This window comes from Lupinus angustifolius, unplaced genomic scaffold, assembly GCF_001865875.1.
Source record: "Lupinus angustifolius cultivar Tanjil unplaced genomic scaffold, LupAngTanjil_v1.0 Scaffold_114_30, whole genome shotgun sequence".
NCBI lineage: Eukaryota > Viridiplantae > Streptophyta > Magnoliopsida > Fabales > Fabaceae > Lupinus > Lupinus angustifolius.
The window spans coordinates 1-18,427 of record NW_017724952.1 but is presented as its reverse complement, the minus strand read 5'-3'; the positions used below and the strand labels follow the sequence as shown (position 1 = coordinate 18,427).

Below are 18,427 nucleotides of genomic sequence, written 5' to 3'. Positions count from 1 at the left end.
ATTGAGTCTCTGCTCATGTGCTTCAAGAGACCCTTGTAGTTCTTCAATTCTCATTCTCCCTGATTCTTCAATTGCCACCACAACATGATCAAACTTGGGAGTCACGGTTCTCAAGACTTTCTCAACAATTGCAGCATCCTCCATTCTTTCACCACACGACTTCATTCCATTCACATGAGTTATGATTCTTGTGAAGAAATCTGCAATTCTTTCTCCCTCATCCATTTGCATAAGCTCATACTGCCTCCTCATTGTTTGTAACCGAATTTTCTTCAACTGAGCAGCCCCTGCATAATGCTTTTCCAACACATCCCAAGCCTCCTTTGCTGTTGCAGACCCTGCAATCTTCTCAAAGTGGGCATTGTCCACTGCTTGGTGAAGGAGACAGATTGCTTTGCAATCTCTCCTTTTGTTCTGTTTGTGAGCATTTCTTTGTGCTTCTGTTGCTCCTTCTTCTAATACTGGCAATCCTTCCTCTACAAGATCTGCAACTTCTTGATAGCCAAGGATTACTTTCATCTGAATACTCCATCTTGTCCTGTTCTTTCCATCAAGCACGGGGAGATTAGTGACAAAATTTCCTGTTACTTGAGCCATATTTGCAGCAGAAGATGGCTTGATCTTTTTGTAGCTCTAGATACCAAATGTTAACGAAAATAGAAGGAGAAGAAGAGTAAAGTGAGGAGTTGAGAGTTTCTCAATGAATTGTTACTTCATTAACAAGGCAACAATCATACTTATACAAGTTTCTATATATGGCTAACTAACAATAACTACCAAACTAAAAATAGAAGCTTCTTCACCAAACTAACTAACTAACTATTGATTACATTCCAATATATACTAGTTAAAACTAGTTTGGTATGACAAAATTTTACGTTTTTTGGGTACATAAGAAACATTAAAAAAATAAAGAAACTAGCTAGAGGGTGATTAAGTGAGAGATTAACATGACAAATAGGCACCTCCCAAGGGAGAAGGAGCAGGTTGTGAGCTTCCTCAGTCAAGACTACATGGGCATGAAGAGCAATGGATCTTCCCAATATTAATTGTCACTATGATCACAAGTGAGGCCACCACAACCAATTATAGAAGTCACATGCAAAGGAGGGGGAGACCATAATTCATTAACAACATGGAAACATATTCCTCCTTGTTCAAGGAAAGATCACCACTACTAATACCATTAACAATATTGTGTAGATAACTTATTAGATGTTAGTAATATAGTCCGACATTAAATTAATTCAATAATTGAGTAATATGTCACAAATGATAACATTTATATTTATAAACTTATTTTAATATATAACTTAAATGATATGTAATTTAATTAGTAAATTAGTATCAATACTCTGACTGATATCATAACCAACTAATCAGATATTAATAAGACTAATTACATGTTTATCAATGAGAATAAAATATTGTTTCATATCAGAAGATAAATTATCTCTTTCGATAAAATTATGATATAAGTCCTATTTTTAAAAAAAATTAGAAATACTTTAGAAAATGATTAATATATCATAATTTTCGTTGATGAAAAATATAACTTATACGAGAGTAGATAATTTTATCTTATTAATAACCTAAACTTAAGATCAGAAGTTATGCAGAATCAATCCTTACCAATCATTTCACTCACCCACTCTGTCATTTTTTCTCTTATTTTTTTTGGGTATAAATTCTTTTTCTTATCTAGTCATTCAACTTTTTGTATATATATTTTTAATTTTCAGCACACCCAAGTTAAAACTAAACCACACACATTAAAATCCCATCTTAAAAAAAACAAGACACGTACCTTTGTCACTTACCATACAAAACAAACTATTATGGTTGACGTGTTCCTCTAATTTCCCACCCATTTTCCTTCCTTTATTTTCCCACACTCATCACCATTTCTCACAACACCACACACAAAATAACACCACTCTTCTTTCTCAACATCATGGAACACCAACATAGAGATATTAAACATGTTACACAAAACACTTATGCTTCAAAACCCAACATCAAAAACAAGGTGGAGACAGAAAAAAGTGTTGTAGCTGAGGATAGTGGACGTGAGAAGCTGAAAAGACATAGAGTTGAAGTTGCTGGAAATGTTTGGATTCCTGAAATATGGGGTCAAGAAGAGTTTTTGAAAGATTGGATAGATTGCACTAGTGCATTTGATGCTTCTTTGGTTCATAGCAGAATCACTACAGCACAAAAGGCTTTGGTTGAAGAGGGTAGGAAAGTTAATAATGTTATTGCTGGAATAAGCATAGAGAATAGGTGTTAGAAATTTTACATTCATGTATTTCTGTTTAATGATGAATACTATATATTATTTATGATGGATGGTTTATTGATCCTAAGATTTTATAATATATGATAATTTTTTTGGGTTAAGAGTTTGATTTTGGTGGTGTTGAATTGATGAAGATAATTTTGTAAGTAAAAATGTTTGAATTGAGTTCCTTTGATTTATTTATATTCTTCCATATGATCTTACTTTATTCCTGCAAATATTGAAAAGTAGATCAAAGTTTTTGTGTGCATAATAAGCTCATATAAAATGTAAATGATTTTCAGCCTCTTGTGACAAACAATTCTTGTGTACTTTTAAACACATGTATTGCCATAATTCCAACTCAAATTGACTTAAATGTTAAAAGTTTAGGCAGATTAAGTATCAAAGTTGTAAACAAATTTTATTTAAAATGTTTGTGAGAATGGCAAGGAATCATTTGGGTTTTAACAGTAATTGTTAATATACATCTAACTTTGCAATGCTCAGTATTATTACAAGTAATACATGTTTGATTCCCCTTAAGCAAAGTTTCGGGTTCGAGTCTTGTGGATAGAAAAAATATCCGTTGGGAGAGTTAACCCCACATACCTGTGGATATTTCCGGCTCGGACATGATTGTCTCCCGTGCGAGGATATTTCAGGTTTGGTATAGGTGATACCCTATCTTGAACCTGATTGACATATATATATAATTACAAAATTGCAACTCCAAGTGATTGTGAACAAAGAATACTTGACTATTGTAGGTTGTAGCATCATAATAATATAGGTTTCAGGAGGGGTTCCCGTCGAGTTCGAATTATTATTTTCAACTTATTGATTATGGACTCGAGTTTTAAATTTAGGGTTTGGGTAAACACAAATCTAATCTTAATAAGCTTTGTTGTCATTCCTAGACATACTAGTAATATCCAAATATAACATTGAGAAACTAAAAAAAGGAATGAGTCACTAACTCATTATTATCATTCATCCGTTATGAATATGTGATAGCCATAACTAGCTTAGTGGGGTTGCAAAATTCAATTGCTTATTGCTCTTGTAATGGAAACTCTTGTTTATAAGCAACTTGCCACACACTAATGAAGCATTGTCCTTCCTTTTAAAGTTCATATCTATGAACAGGGTTCACTAAATTAAGCATATTTATGGTACTAATTTACTCTAACATTGTTCACAAATATGTAATTTAATCACAAAGGGTCCAAGATTTAAAGAGATTGCTTCTGTACCAAGGGAAGGTAAATTTTAATGTGCATTCAAAGAATCTCATGCTTCCACATTTTGAGAACTTTTCATGCACTTTAAACTAAAATGAATGCAGATAAAATATCAATATGATTATCGAAGCATATCGAATGAGTAATAATCACATCATGCACTTTTAATTGACATGACATATTTTTGCTAGTGTGACACAATACATGAAATATGATTTGAGATAACAGATCTTTTTTCGTAAATCAGAATATTCAAGTTAACATTTCATGCTGTAGTTTCTAAGTATTCAATTTCTGAACTCCTCATACCAGTCATTAACAATTACTATAGAAAGCATTTTAACTTCTTATCTTAGTGGATAACTGCAATAAACAAATACACACAAATATACCAACAAGGTGTTGATATAGTAGTATAATGCCTACTAAATTCTAGAATGACAAAAAGGTTAAGAATTCGATTATTAGGAGCGACACTTATTAAAATGGACAATCATGAAATCGATATATATGGTATTAACAAAAGTATTTCCTAATCTTTTTCGTGACTGCGTCTTCCAACGAGTGTTCGCTCATAGAAATCGAACTCCTTATATTTTCGTATTTTTATGGATCTAACGAGGCTTTACACCAGTATACTTTGATTCATGAAAATAAATTTGATAACTTCACCTTCGTTCTTCTCTCCTAAACATAGATTTTGCCACCTCAGCAAAACAAATAATCCAACGGTTGATATTTCATGATTCATAAAAAATCGTTTGACTCAAATTGAAGTTCATCGTTTGGAATAAGCAGAAGAAGATCAATAACCGTTTCATTTTCACTTTGTAGAGATCCTCGATCCTTATAGTAAGAACCTGAATTTTTTTGAATCTCTTTGTTTCATTGCATGTTATTTCAGATCTCAGTTCAATATAAATAACCTTGTTTCTTCAGAGATTTGAATTTCTCATTCGCTTTTTCATCTCATTGCCTCTATCATTTTTCATTCATTTGAACACTGTAGAATAAAAATTAATTGATTATTACGTGCCTATGTATTATTGTTTTCTTCAATTCCTTGTTTCCTCAAGGGGCTTATGCTAGCAATAGTCCCAAATAACTAACATAGTTTTTTTTGAATTTAACATAGTTTAGATTGTAGTTGTGGTTGTGGTTAAGTTGTATTTATCATAATTGTCATAATTTGGATTGTGTTGTATTTATCATAACTGTCATAATTTAGATTGTGGCAGCGGTTGTAGTTGCGATTAAGTTGTATTTATCATAATTGTCATAATTTAGATTGCGATCGTGGTTGTGATTAAGTTATATTTATCATAATTGTCTAATTTAGATGTGGTTGCGGTTAAGTTGTATTTATCATAATTATCTGTGATTGCAAAAGAAATTGTTGTTGATGTGGCTGCAATTGCATTGGGATTGTAGATACTACCAAAAGTATAATGTTGCTGCTGCAACTACAATTGTATACCACAAATTAGTACAACTTGGTAGATTCTTTTTTAATGAAAGACTATAAGCTGTTAAATTGATATCTTTGGTTGTTGGTTTCAATGGATGATGTTTCAAGTTAATCACTTTGCATTGGAGAAGATGCAACACACTGAAAATGTGGAACAAGAGTTCACGGTACGGAAACTAGAGATCTCGGACAAGGGCAAAGGCTTTATAGAGTTACTGCAACAACTTAGTGTTTGTGACTCTGTCTCAAATGATGAATTTGAGCGTCGATTTCAAGAACTAAGTTCGCTTGGAGATGATCATGTTATTTGCGTTATCGAAGACGAGGCTTCTGGGAAGATTGTTGCAACCGGGAGTGTGTTCATAGAGAAGAAATTTTTAAGGAACTGTGGCAAAGTTGGGCATATTGAGGATGTTGTTGTTGATTCCAGCATTCGTGGGAAGCAATTGGGAAAGAAAATCATAAACTTCCTCACAGATCATGCTCATTCAATCGGGTGCTATAAGGTTATTCTTGACTGTAGCCTTGACAACAAGGTGTTCTATGAGAAATGTGGCTTCAAGCAGAAAGAAGTTCAGATGGTTAGGTATTTTATTTGAACACTAGATTTTCTAGGTTCCACATAATGTGGCTTCAAGCAGAAACAAGTTCAGATGGTTGTGTATTTTATTTAAACATTGGTTTTTGTAGTTTACGAGGGTAAGTCTCGGCGCAGTTAAGATTGCAGCTTAGTGGTTAAGAAGTTACGTGTTTAAATTTAAGAAACAACCTTTCTGCTTGTGGGATTAAGGCTACGTACATTTACCCTAGAGAGTCTCATGCACTTTGCGGGCATTTTATTGGTTTTTGTACTTTTTGGGTAATGTGGCTTAACAAACAGAAATAATATCAATGGTTATGCATTTTACTTGAACACTAGTTTTTCTACTTTCCCTATTTTCTCTTTTAAGGTGCAAATTTATTTATCATATGACTAAGAATTTGTTTCCCTTCTTTGGATAGATACACATGAAAATGTTATAAATGAACCAGCTAAACACAACTCAATCATAATATTGTTCGATCTGAGTTATTCATTTTTCTTTGGTCGGATTAAATTGGATAATTCATTCGACCGAATATTGTTCACATTCTCAATCATAATAACATGCATTTTGATTTGTTACTTAAAATACAAGCATATCAGTATTTGCAGCACACAAGAAACTTCAAATGGTCTGCAAAATTATACATACAAAGACCTTACTTATAACAATGAATCTGTTTTTAACTCCTAATTATTTGTAAACCACAGAGAGTAGCATACTCTTATGCTGTACTTTATACAAGTTGAAGCTCTTGCATCAGAACAAATGAACTTTTAGTAGCATAGGTAGATTCTATGGTACACGTTAGTTTTCATTGGAGCCTAACTTTATGATGAGCATCTTCATTATATTATGAATCCTATTGAAGAGACTGCACAATCAAGCTCCATTTTCAGTTTTTCGCCACGGCTAAATCTGATGCACCCGAAGAAGGCGGCAACGCAGGCTAAAGTACAGGTGGTAATACAATGGCGGCGATAAACGAGCTTATGCCCCTGAAATTTCAAAACCATTACAAATCAAACAATTAAGTTGCATAATGAAATTTGATCTACACATGCTATTAAATACAGATTATAAAACTTGGCCAGTAATGCACACAAGTATCTAAAAGCATAATAGAAGAAAAATAAAAGTCCATACTTAGGAGAGTATATGTGTGTAAACATAATTGAAAAATGTACATATATATACAGTTTGCAGTCAAATTAGTTTATTTGAATATCAAATGGTTTTCAACATAAGGTTGAAAGATGCTAATTACAATAGGATATGAAACTATTTCTGTTATATCAAATGCTTCTGAGTTTCTGCCGTTAAAAGATAAAGCTAGTAAAAGAAAACTGTAGTGTATTTCTACTCATACTTCTTGCTGTGTAATTTTTGGGATGCTTTTGAAGAAATTTTATATTTTGTCTTTTCCTTCAACTAGTAGCATGTTTGCCTTGTCAAATCTGTGTAAATGACCAAATGCCTTTCTCAACCTCCAAACATCTCATTATTTGTTGAAATAAAAAATATACATTTGACATGAAAGCATATATATATATATATATATATATATATATATATATATAGTGAATAAGTAAGAACAATAATAAATTTGGGTCTTACAATCAATCATGAATGGTTAAAATTAAAAATTAGTTATTGATCACATGATAGTTGCATGCATGTATCTTCTAACTTTGACAATTCAAATAAGATCTTCATATTAATTGTCATCCTTTCTCATAGTAGTGAATTGTTCTCATGTGAATCACTCTTTATATGTATATCTTGAAGGCTAGATATCTTAGCAATCATTTTTTTTATCACTTTACCCTGTGGATAAAGAAGTAATCAATTTTGAGATGTGTGGGTGTCATTTCCAACAAATGTTAATGTCAATAATCAAATTATTAATCTTTTGGTATTTCTCGTAACACCGTACACTACTACTAGAACTTTTTGCATCTTAGCATAAAATCATGTTTTCTTATCTATCTTGACCTTTCAAAAAAATCATCTTTAAGAATATGAAAATAAATTTCTTAACTTATTTAAGAAAAGCTTAAAAGGGACAATATATGTAATTTAGTGTCTAGAAAAATCATAACCACTCATGTATCAAAAAATCAGAAATAGAGAAATTAGAAGGAAAAAAAACAGAAGAAAAACTAGTGTGTTGAAATCAAACTCAATTTCCAAAAAATTAACTATGCTTCTTCTTTGCAACCCTTCTTCTCTTTCTATGCAATCGAGAATCACAATTTCAATTCCAACAAAACCCAATAACCATTCTTCAATTTTCACCATTTCTGCTTCTTCTTCTTCTTCAAGTAACAGAAGAAAAACCATTTCTGCTTCTGAAGCCAGAATTTCACTCATTTTTGCTCTTGCTTCTCAAGCTTCCTCTCTCTCCCAGCGACGTAAATTTTATCACAATCCTCTTCCTATTTTCGTTTTATTCACTACGAAATTACCTATTTTTCCAAGGTTTTAAATCTGGGTCCAAGAAACCGATATAGTTTTGGAGTCCGTGAAATAGTATCGCGACTGCAATTGTGGTCACATCAGCCGTATTTGTCGGAGTTCGTGAGTGTCCCTTCCGACAAGTGTCGCTCACAGAGATCGAATATTTACCTTTTGGTCATTTTAAATATTTAGCATGACTTTACACTACTGGACCAATCCTTGTTGGTAAAAAATCATTATTTTGTTTATAATAAAAAATGTGAATTTTTGTTTTATTTTATTATGTAATGCAGTTGTGGCTGATTTGGCTAATGAGACTGCAAAATATTTGTTTCCAAAGAGATTTGAAAGCCAAAGTCTTGAGGAAGCGTTGATGGCAGGTAGTTAGTTAATTTACGAGGGAAATATTCAATTGAGTTGTAATACAAATGTATGCATCGGCAGCGTAAAAGTTGTATACAACTGCATTTGTATTTAATTATCATTGACGAAAATGATATAAATGAATAATGAATGATGCATTAACTATGTATAATTAGTTCATGTTATTTATTTATTTTGGTCCTTGAATTTCATTGTGTTGTAGTTCCGGACCTTGAGACTGTGAAGTTCAAAGTTCTGAGTAGAAAGGAACAGTACGAGATCAGGGAAGTTGAGGTATTATATATGTTTTTTTCTAATTTGATATAGAAGTTTTTAGTGAATAGTCAATTTGGTTCATGAAAGATGTGAGCTACTTTTACATTAGTCTATGAGATGGAAAAAACATCATTTTTGTCGGCGAAAATGTAAAAATCGAGTAAGATTGGTATTTTTTGGTGACCATTTTGATTGATAAAGGAGGATGAATGATGATTAATTGTATTTGTTTTCTTACACTTAATGGAGTAAATGGTCTAAAATGATGTCTTTCATGGAGTAATGCGAAGTCGATCACTCACATCTTTCCAGCACCAATTTGGTTATTAACTACATGATAAGGCTCAATCCAGGCCAAGGGTGACAAATGTATACAAAAGGGGCAAGAGGGGAGTTTGGTTGAAGTAAAATAACCAAACTTACCTATTATACCCTTGGGTAGTTAGGTAGTTATCTCTATTTCTATAAATAGAAAGTTGTTAGGGGAAGTTAGTTAGTTTTTTAGAGGGAAAAGTCACTGATTGAGGAATCAGTAACAGGGGAGGATCGTGGGATCCATTGTGCTCTATTCTCTTCTATTCTACATTCTAATTCAATAAAATTCTTCATTAGAACCCTAGCAGAATCAAATTGATTCTGGTTAGGGGCATTTCCTTTACAAATTCTTTCTTTTCAAAACTTCTTTTGATACCAGTGTTTATCACTACACTTTAGTTTTCCTTTATTTCTTTAGTACCCTTAAGTTGGTCCTCTAAAGATGATGATGTCGCATATTAGTCCTTATAGAGGACTAACGTGGGGCAATAATAGGACATACGTGATGAGGTTTTAAATGTTTGTTGGATCGTTATGGTGACATTTAGGGGGTTACTATTTTCTAAAAAATATAAAAGAACTGTGATTTCTTCATTTTCTGCACATTTACATGTGCAAGATAGGTGCTTTCTTTATCTGAATGATTTTATGTAGCAAGCATAGTATATGATATCATATGCTGCATTTGGTTTTTAGATTTCAAATGCTGCAATTCGGGGACTGTGGTGGGAAATGTCAATTTCTTTGATTTTTTAGGCGGATGATACACTGTTACAGAACTCCCTGTATGTCAAATACTTACATATTGGTTAACTTCACACTTCCATGCAATGCTAAGTATTTTACCATCACCGACTATCTTTGCAGCCTTACTCTGTAGCCGAGACTACAATGCCTGGGAAGAGTGGGTTTGATTTCAATGGTTCTTCTCAGTCCTTTAATGCCCTAGCTGAGTACCTTTTTGGTAAGGTAGTTAGAACTGAACTACATTTATCGTGCATTTTAAGATTTACCAGGTTGCTTTTTTTCACTCCTATTTTGAGGAAAGAAAGAATTTAAAGACGTGTGTTGTTGTTCTGATGATAGAATACAACGAAGGAGAAAATGGAAATGACTACACCAGTTTTTACAAGTAAGAATCAATCTGATGGGGTTAAAATGGATATGACAACTCCTGTGTTAACAACAAAGGTACGATTCCTTTGCATCGATTTTGTGAATGATATATCCTGTGTAGCAGTGTCACTTTGTTTGCACTTAGCTATGTCAGTTGTGATATCATCTTCTGGAACCTATGTGTTTGATCCTATTATTTACTTCAGAATTATATCTTATTATCTTCAATATATTTTTATTTTTTGATGCTCCAATTTACCAATGGTATTATTTTAGAAGGAAGATCAAGATAAATGGACAATGTCTTTTGTAATGCCATCAAAATATGGTGCTAACTTGCCACTGCCTAAAGACTCTTCTGTGAGGATCAAAGAGATTCCCGGAAAAATAGTTGCTGTTGTTTCCTTCTCAGGTTAGCTCTCGCCTTAATACTTTTTATGATAACTTGTAATTTGTTTTCTTCTATCGTTCATTATTTGGATTCTAGATGCAGAAAATATATTAGTGCAGTAATATTTAACAACTTGAGGAAGCACAAATACTACACAATTTGGTCTGTTACGAGTTACAAACTCATACATAATTCTATGCATTATGTGTATATACTCATTGGGATACATCCATTTTTATTTCAATAGAGTGTCGTACGCTTGAGAATGACTCTTCGACGACATAAAGTTATGAATGAGTGAATGAGACTCCTCTAAATATTTGCATTCGGCATAACTGGATAAAAGCTTTGTTTGAATTTCATTTGAAGTCTTCAATGAAATATATAACTTTCTTTCTCTTGTCTGAATCAGGATTTGTAAATGATGAAGAAGTTAAGCAGCGGGAACGGAAACTACGAGAAGCTTTGAAAAGTGACAAACAGTTTAGAATCAAAGATGAAACTTCAGTAGAAGTTGCACAGGTGAGATCCTTAATGCAATCTTTGGGTTAAAGGTCTCTAATTTGATTCACCTGTTTACTCCTTTCTTATTCAAACACTATTTACTCTTTCATTTGGTTGCAGTATAATCCACCGTTTACTCTTCCATTTCAACGCCGTAATGAGATTGCATTGGAGGTAGAACGAAAAAATGAGTAGGAATACTACTAAGCCAAATTACAATCTTAAGGTATTTTTGAATTTTCATCATTCCAATTGTGAAGTATTAAATAACTTGTCAGAATCTAATACAAGGTCTTTTGTACTCAACATTGATGCTTGTCTTTTTATATAGTGAGATACAATCAAATATGAGAAAAAAATGTATGCACCGAAAGTTGTATCATTTGATAATGCCATGTGAAGTGTATGGCTAACCCAATAACGAAAGTTTCGTAAGGGAATTGGAGCAGAAAGTTCATTGTATCATCCACTCTTCATATTTAATTATTATTGACTCTTAAATAAAAGTAATACAAATGAATGGTAGATGATGCACTGACTGTGTATAAATCTTTGTATAAATCTTTACACTGACAATACATATATATTCAACTCGTCAAAATATATGGGGGATGTACCAGTTTAATATATGTTTAAGTCTGGTGCTGTAAAAATCTGACATAGCATCATAACTTCATTTGAATATTTCAGAGAAGTTACTTATGAATAGCTGGACTTGAATCAAGTTTCCTTCAGGAGAATTTGAGATACATAATAAGAGGGGCATGTTTTACAATTTCAGATACAGAATTTCTCCATGTTAATTTTTTCTTTTAAATCTTCTCTGAAGACATTAATGTTTCTTGTTCTATGATGTAAAGTTGTAAACATAATTTCTTTTTATATATATATATATATATATATATATATAGCATGTATAGACACACAGTGTAAAGTGTTATGTTTAGCTAACCAAAAGTTGTTCCTTGTAACACCTCAGCTTTGACATGTGATCTTTGGGCCGATGAATATACTGAGCATGTCACCCACAAGTTTAAATGGTAGTGACTTATGGGAACAATGACAATTTGTCCCTGAAGTCATGTTTAAGATTGTGGGTGGCACGTTTAGTGTATTCATGGATAGGGAGGTCGCATGTCAGACTGGGGTGTTAATGGTGGTACGTTCAATATATTTATAGACCCATAAATCATATGTTAGGACTGGGGTGTTACATTCTTTGATTTCCTTGAGCACAAAATATAAACTCAGTCTAACTATGATTAATTTGGATATGCTTTTATTGCTGAATAAAACATGTTGCTTAGAGACTGGAAAAGAGACTTTGTACTAAATCCAAAGCAATGCCTAAAATGAATCATACCTCACCCAATACTTGGCTATATAGTTAGTTGGTGTCTTTTCTGTAACTAAACATATCAATTTTCTCATTTTATTCTGGTTTTGTTTTGTGGATTATGAAATAATGAGTTAAAATGTGTATAATATCAATGACAAACTTTATGCTCACTTGTTGTATAGATGGTAGCATGTTGATATTTATGCTTCAATATTCTTAAATTTTCCCAATAATAAGGTTGTTGCTTAGTGACTACGAGGTTATGGATTCAAACTCTGAAAATGTTCTCTCTGCTGGTAAGAATGAGACTGCATACATCTACCTTCCGTATATCTCATTAAGTGAGAGTATTATGTACTAAATTGCCATTATTCTTATTTCGATTGTTTTTACAATATTATAATTTAATAGAAATGAAAGATCTTTTCAACAAAATAGAAGCTTTAAATTAAAATGACATATATTATTCTTTTGTAGGGGATATACATATAATTGTTTGAGGGAGAATACTATAACAATTATGCTACTCTCAAAGAATTATCCTCTAATTTAACTTAAAAGAGATAAATTACTGCAATAACATTGAGAGAAATATAGCAACAGCCACCACCATTATACTATTTTCTCCATTAACTCAAGTGTAAATGAGAAACATAATCATATTTTATCCATTAATTATTCTTTTTAATGGGAGTTGGATTAGCATTTGGAAATTTCTGGTGACTGCATACTTTTTACCTTCAGTGCTGGTTGGTAGTAGTTAGTGAAAAGAAATTAGAGTTTCTAATAAAATCATAATGCATTCATATGCATGTATTTATGAAAATCTATGTTTTTAAATTTTAAATAAGGATTACACTGAAATGGAATAAATACATGACGGCCAAGCTTATCAATTTTTTTCGGTACTACCAAGGGTATCCTTTCACCTTTGTGGTATGGAACTAATCTCCTTTGGGGTGTATGATTGTCTTCCCAACAAGTGTCGCTACCAAGAATCAAATCATTGACCTTTTGGTCTTTCTAGATCTAGCAATCTTATTAGTTGAACAAAACCTCAATAAAAGTAGAATTATGTTACTGTTTCATAAAGTCTCCATTGCTATTTTGCAGCATGCAAGCACCCCTATTGATCCACAGGGATTATACTTGAATTGGGAAAACAAAGGAATATATTATTGAATGATATAGACCCTAATATATTTGTCCATGGATCATTATCATTTATTTTAATAGAACTGACTAGTATATGAGACTTTCACTTAATAGAATCTGAAATGGTAAATGTAACCAATCTTATCCTTACAAGTAGACATATTGTATCCAGGATTTAAATCTACGATCTCTTGATTACTAAGAAACAACCTTTCGGTTGTGATAATTAATCAGTTTTTCCCCATATGGCTAATTGGCTATTATGGTAGTCTTTCTTTTCTATGATTTGGATGATGTATTTAATGAAAATATGAAGTTAGTCTCAAGGAGAAGATATTGCTATAGAGTGAGTAATCTTTTGTCCCTTTATCTATGTTTGAAGTGTAGATATTGTACAATATTTGATGAGAAATTATTACATGGTCCATGCATTTATCATCACCCTGGAACATATAATAATTTCTACATGTTTCAAAAAGGAAACAACAAGAACAATATTGGAAGTTGGAATATATTGCTAGTTTACTTCTGATATGCTTTCTAATGCAGGTTTCCACCCTTCAGAAACATCATCAATTCTTTGTGAAAAATCTTCATCATTATCAGCATCTATCACCTTTTCATTATGAACCTTAGACAAAATCTTCTCAACTGAAAACCCTTCTTTTTGCAGCATATCATGCAGTTCTTGCTTACTTATAACAAGCTTGATCCTAACTACTCTACTTTCCTGTACACCTTGGACTTCTGGATTAGCAAACCTCACCTTCTTGCTAGCTTTCGGCGACAGCGGTTTCGGCAGAGGTACTAGGTAGTAAAACTGGCTGCAGAGCAATTTGGTGCTTGGTTGAAGATGTTGGAGGACTTGTAGTGAATCAGATACTGCATGGCCTGAAAACTCTGTCAAAACTTGCTCAACTTTGATTGGTGTTTTGTATTCAAGAATTTTCCCATCTGTTTTCATGATTCTCACAACTTTATCTTGCAGCACCAAGCAATTTCCCATGGATTTTTCTTTGGTGGCTGCTAAGGCAAAATGCTAGTTTAGTGTTTAGTATATTGCACTTCTAAGAAGCTATGGAACTTGCAATATATAAAGGTAAGTGGGTTATGGAAAACACCCTCATGTTGTTGACAATATTACCATAGGACCCTTCTTTTGTCTTGATTGGGGTGTTGATTTTTGGGTTCATGAGATATATTCACCACTCATGAGTAGTTTCCTCCTCAACTTGTCATTGGATATAATAATCAACCAATCAAACATTTTTTTCCATTCTTTATCAGAAGTCTGGTTAATTTATATGTTTTATCTATACATGTATCTAAAAAAATGATATAAAATTTTATTTGGTAATGGTTCTACTTGGCTCAAAGTTCTTTCTCTTGCTATTTCATTCCTTTATTCCTAAAAGAATAGTGTTAAGGCATTGGTGTTAAATAATAGTTACAATTAACATTAACTTAGAGTGAGTTGACTTGGTGAGTTTAAGTGATTGACTCATTGTGTTAACTTTTTTTGTATAGTGGGTGGGATAAAGAGCATGTTGGATTGGGTGGGTCCCTTAAAGCCCAAGTGGTTGACCATTTGTGCACCATGGAATTTGTTGTGTTGTTGACTAAATCCTATGCCACATTAACAATCTGCTCCTACCCTACACTGTTACATCACCAACATGCTGGTTATGGGAGGCTACCAATTTGTTTCATCTTGGTTCAGGGACATGTCATGATCGACCAATTTGCACATGTCATGGTCAAATGTTGGGTAAATAAGATCTAGTTCATGTAGTTGTCGATCATGTTTGGATAGCTAGCCTAGTCAGATAAAGGACGACAATAATAGAATAAGGCCTAGTCAACAATATACATTACAATAAACCTATGTTATTATAGGACTGTCATGTTGTCTGAATAGTATTTTGCCGGATTCCAGAGTTCCAGCCCGGTTTCCTCCATACCAAATAACACAATTCTAAGCATGTTTCAAATTTTCTTCATTAGTTTTGTAGCATGTTAATTATGAGTATAGATTGTATGCAAAAGATATATTCATATCAAATGTGGGTGCAGGATCCTGAAGTACAAAAGAACATGTTTGCTTCAACATGTTTCAAAGGGTAAAAAAACAATATACAACCTTTTTTTCTGTTTGAACTATTTATGTTTTATTATGGTTAAACTGTCTCAACTCTTAACTTAAAAGTTAAATTTCTCACATTTCAAAAAACCAGTTCAAATAAGCATTGCAACTTCTCTTTATCTTCTTTTGTAATGATGGTCCTCTTGCGTGTGGTGCATATTTTATACTGCACTTTTTAAAAAATAGCAAGTATATCCTATTGAAATGTTCCCTTATACTTCTTTTTGTTCAAAAACATGTGGGGTGTAATTGCGAATTTAAAACTATTTAGACTTTATTTGCGAGTTGAGTTTTTGAAGAAAATGAAAAGTTTCTGAATTATTTCATTGGTGTATTGCAAGCAGACCCTTAGGATTGAGATGTTGGCGTCCTTATCAGTTGTCACTAACTCATAGTTTGGCCCTCTATCATTTTAAGCCAGCAAGTGGTGGTCCAGCTCAGAAAATTTTGAACTAGATTAGTCATTGTTATGCTATGTAAGCTTTTTTTTTTTTTTGGTACTACAAAGGGTTCTCCTCAATTTTTGGTAAGGAACTAACCTTTCTCAAGATGTGTAGTTGTCATTCTCAACAAATGTCGCTTACAGGAATCGAACCCTTAAGCTTTTGATCGTTCTAGGCATCTGGCAGAACTTTACACCACTAAACCAGTACCTTATTAGTATACTAAGTAATCCTTAATAAGATGTAGCTTATTAGGCTTCAAAGGGTGCCCTAGTGAAATTAAAAGATACATAAAATGAAGCCAATATATCTACAAAAAAAATGTGTCTAGTCTATAGTTTAGAAAGTGTATTATTTTCTATAACAATATTACAATATATAATAACATGACCACTTTTTTACCATATTTTTTTAGAAGTTTAGGATGATAAAAATTAATTAAACTCGGATATGAATCAAATAAAGCTATATGTATTCAAATATTAAAATAAATCTTAAATAAGAGAATGCTATATGTATTCAAGTATTGTGTAAAAATATATGTGAACATCATAACTCAAATTGAGTTTTGATGGCAAAACAGCAATTGTAGAGCAGACATGATCCATTCAAAGAACCTAGTATGTAATGGGTTGAGAGATAGAGACAAAGAAGCACTAAATTGAAATAAAGAGTAGCACCATTATAAATTGATGGAGATTATTGCACAAAAGAAGGGCCTAGTGCTTTTGCTGATGTTGTCAACACACATGCTTGGAATTATATAAGTTCTTATACATTATTTTTTGCTAGTGGAGGTAGGAAATGGGGCTATTCAGCTCAAATTTTTAAGGAATAAACATTACTTGGGAGGGAAAATTTATATGGCTTTCTTATAAGTTACTATAGCATTTTCAGTGGACCATTTATCCTCCATCAAATTATTTCTCTTCATGGAATAAACTTACCCCAGTTGGAGATAGATTTCACTTTTTTATATTATAGTATGAGTGGTGTATGGTTCCGCTAGATCCTTGGAATGACTAAAAGGTTAATGGTTCGATTCTTGAGAACGACACTTATTGAGAGAGACAGTCATGCACTCCCAAAAGGGATTAGTTTCTTATCTAGAAGGGATATCCTTAGTAGTACCAAAATAATATAGTATGAGTGAGAATATATGAGTGAGAATATTTGAGTAGTAAATTTATTAATATATATGTACTATATACGCAGGATCACTTTACCATCCATTATATTATTCATTTGGATTACTTTTTGAAGAGTCAAATAATAACTAAATATAAATTGTGGATGTATGCAATGACATATATGGTGAGTGCATACATTTTTTTCTCAATTAAAAAAAATATATATAAAAGAAACTTTTTTTATTAAATTAAATCCGTATCTTGATAACATCTTTCTCAAATAGGTATAGAGTCATTACCACCATACCTCAGAATTCAAAATTATAAGCCCCATGGAACAAAAAAAAAAAAGATGGCAAAACCTAAAATAACTCATAAATCACAGCAACAAAATGTCCACCCTGCAATTGTACAAGAGAAATATATATATATATATATATATATATATAAAGAGTCAAGTCATATTTGATTTGAATGCTGATTAACTTAGACTCAACTAATTTATTTTATGAACTAAACTCATCAAGCATTCAACAAAATTTTATATTACTTAACTCATTTCTCATCATAGATATATGCATCTATCCTTCTAAAGATGGATATTTTAGGTCACACAAACCAATATCTATGAGATATTAATTTTCCTAAGATGCTAAACCATAAATTAGTTACTAGCAGGATACTCGTGCACTTGCACGGGTCACTTCTTTATTTATGTATAATGCAAATATAATATACATATATTTTATAATATCAATAAATCATGTATTGAAACATTATATTTCTCATTCATATAGGTGCAATATTAACATTGATTTTTGAGTGTAAATGTAGAATATTAACAATTATAAATGTGTTTTTGTATAAGCATTTATTTGTTGAAAGTGTGATTATAGAAAATATTTGATTCTTAAATAACTCAATAAATAAAATTCAAATTGTATTGGATAATATCTCACCTCTTTATTCTCTATATAAAATTATAAATATAAGGAGTTATTTTTGCATCATATTTTTTGTGATTACGTTTATAAGTATCATATAAAGTCATAAGGATTTTTTAGCATATATCTTGAATGCTTATGTTTTATTTTAGATTAATATTCATTGTGTATAAATATTTGAATATATTTTTAGCATTCAAATATTGTATAATTAAATGTTATTTATTTGATTATGTTTTAGCTAATAATCATTGTATGAAAATAACTCATAAAT

At 32.0% G+C, this 18,427-nt stretch overlaps 5 protein-coding genes across 7 annotated transcripts; 3 read left to right on the top strand and 2 right to left on the bottom strand.

The window, feature by feature from the left end:
* Positions 1 to 31: 31 nt before the first annotated feature.
* Positions 32 to 597, bottom strand: LOC109339849 (the record flags this gene model as incomplete). Its single annotated transcript, XM_019577374.1, has 1 exon — positions 32 to 597. A coding segment is annotated over exon 1 (566 nt), but the record flags the coding sequence as incomplete, so codon positions are not given.
* Positions 598 to 1,832: 1,235 nt separating this feature from the next.
* On the top strand, positions 1,833 to 2,363 carry LOC109339850. Its single transcript, XM_019577375.1, has one exon. The coding sequence runs from the start codon at positions 1,955 to 1,957 to the stop codon at positions 2,288 to 2,290; it is 336 nt and encodes a 111-aa protein (XP_019432920.1). The 5' UTR covers positions 1,833 to 1,954; the 3' UTR covers positions 2,291 to 2,363.
* Positions 2,364 to 4,245: 1,882 nt separating this feature from the next.
* LOC109339846 (glucosamine 6-phosphate N-acetyltransferase) lies at positions 4,246 to 5,982 on the top strand. Of its 3 annotated transcripts, none has more exons than XM_019577371.1 (2): positions 4,246 to 4,374; positions 5,119 to 5,982. In XM_019577371.1, the coding sequence occupies exon 2, from the start codon at positions 5,122 to 5,124 to the stop codon at positions 5,587 to 5,589; it is 468 nt and encodes a 155-aa protein (XP_019432916.1). In that variant the 5' UTR covers positions 4,246 to 4,374; positions 5,119 to 5,121; the 3' UTR covers positions 5,590 to 5,982. The 3 variants fall into 3 exon arrangements, with proteins under 3 accessions (XP_019432916.1, XP_019432917.1, XP_019432915.1); XM_019577372.1 differs by having other exon boundaries at positions 4,248 to 4,374; positions 5,122 to 5,982; XM_019577370.1 differs by having other exon boundaries at positions 4,254 to 4,378; positions 5,099 to 5,982.
* Positions 5,983 to 7,725: 1,743 nt separating this feature from the next.
* LOC109339845 (heme-binding-like protein At3g10130, chloroplastic) lies at positions 7,726 to 11,783 on the top strand. Its single transcript, XM_019577369.1, has 9 exons — positions 7,726 to 7,988; positions 8,328 to 8,414; positions 8,621 to 8,691; positions 9,856 to 9,957; positions 10,075 to 10,179; positions 10,381 to 10,516; positions 10,908 to 11,017; positions 11,120 to 11,225; positions 11,690 to 11,783. The coding sequence occupies exons 1-8, from the start codon at positions 7,778 to 7,780 to the stop codon at positions 11,192 to 11,194; spliced, it is 897 nt and encodes a 298-aa protein (XP_019432914.1). The 5' UTR covers positions 7,726 to 7,777; the 3' UTR covers positions 11,195 to 11,225; positions 11,690 to 11,783.
* A 2,052-nt stretch (positions 11,784 to 13,835) lies between these two features.
* LOC109339847 lies at positions 13,836 to 14,690 on the bottom strand. Its single transcript, XM_019577373.1, has one exon. The coding sequence runs from the start codon at positions 14,497 to 14,499 to the stop codon at positions 14,011 to 14,013; it is 489 nt and encodes a 162-aa protein (XP_019432918.1). The 5' UTR covers positions 14,500 to 14,690; the 3' UTR covers positions 13,836 to 14,010.
* Positions 14,691 to 18,427: the final 3,737 nt, after the last annotated feature.

What these genes read in the sequence shown, in the direction of transcription:
- LOC109339850 (XM_019577375.1), top strand. Translation starts at nt 1,955, where the DNA reads ATGGAACACCAACATAGAGATATTAAACATGTTACACAAAACACTTAT.
- LOC109339846 (XM_019577371.1), top strand. Translation starts at nt 5,122, where the DNA reads ATGCAACACACTGAAAATGTGGAACAAGAGTTCACGGTACGGAAACTA.
- LOC109339845 (XM_019577369.1), top strand. Translation starts at nt 7,778, where the DNA reads ATGCTTCTTCTTTGCAACCCTTCTTCTCTTTCTATGCAATCGAGAATC. An exon ending in TTCCTCTCTCTCCCAGCGAC is followed by an intron (nt 7,989 to 8,327) that starts GTAAATTTTATC and finishes TATGTAATGCAG; the next exon opens with TTGTGGCTGATTTGGCTAAT. An exon ending in CTGAGTACCTTTTTGGTAAG is followed by an intron (nt 9,958 to 10,074) that starts GTAGTTAGAACT and finishes TTCTGATGATAG; the next exon opens with AATACAACGAAGGAGAAAAT.
- LOC109339847 (XM_019577373.1), bottom strand. Translation starts at nt 14,499, where the DNA reads ATGGGAAATTGCTTGGTGCTGCAAGATAAAGTTGTGAGAATCATGAAA.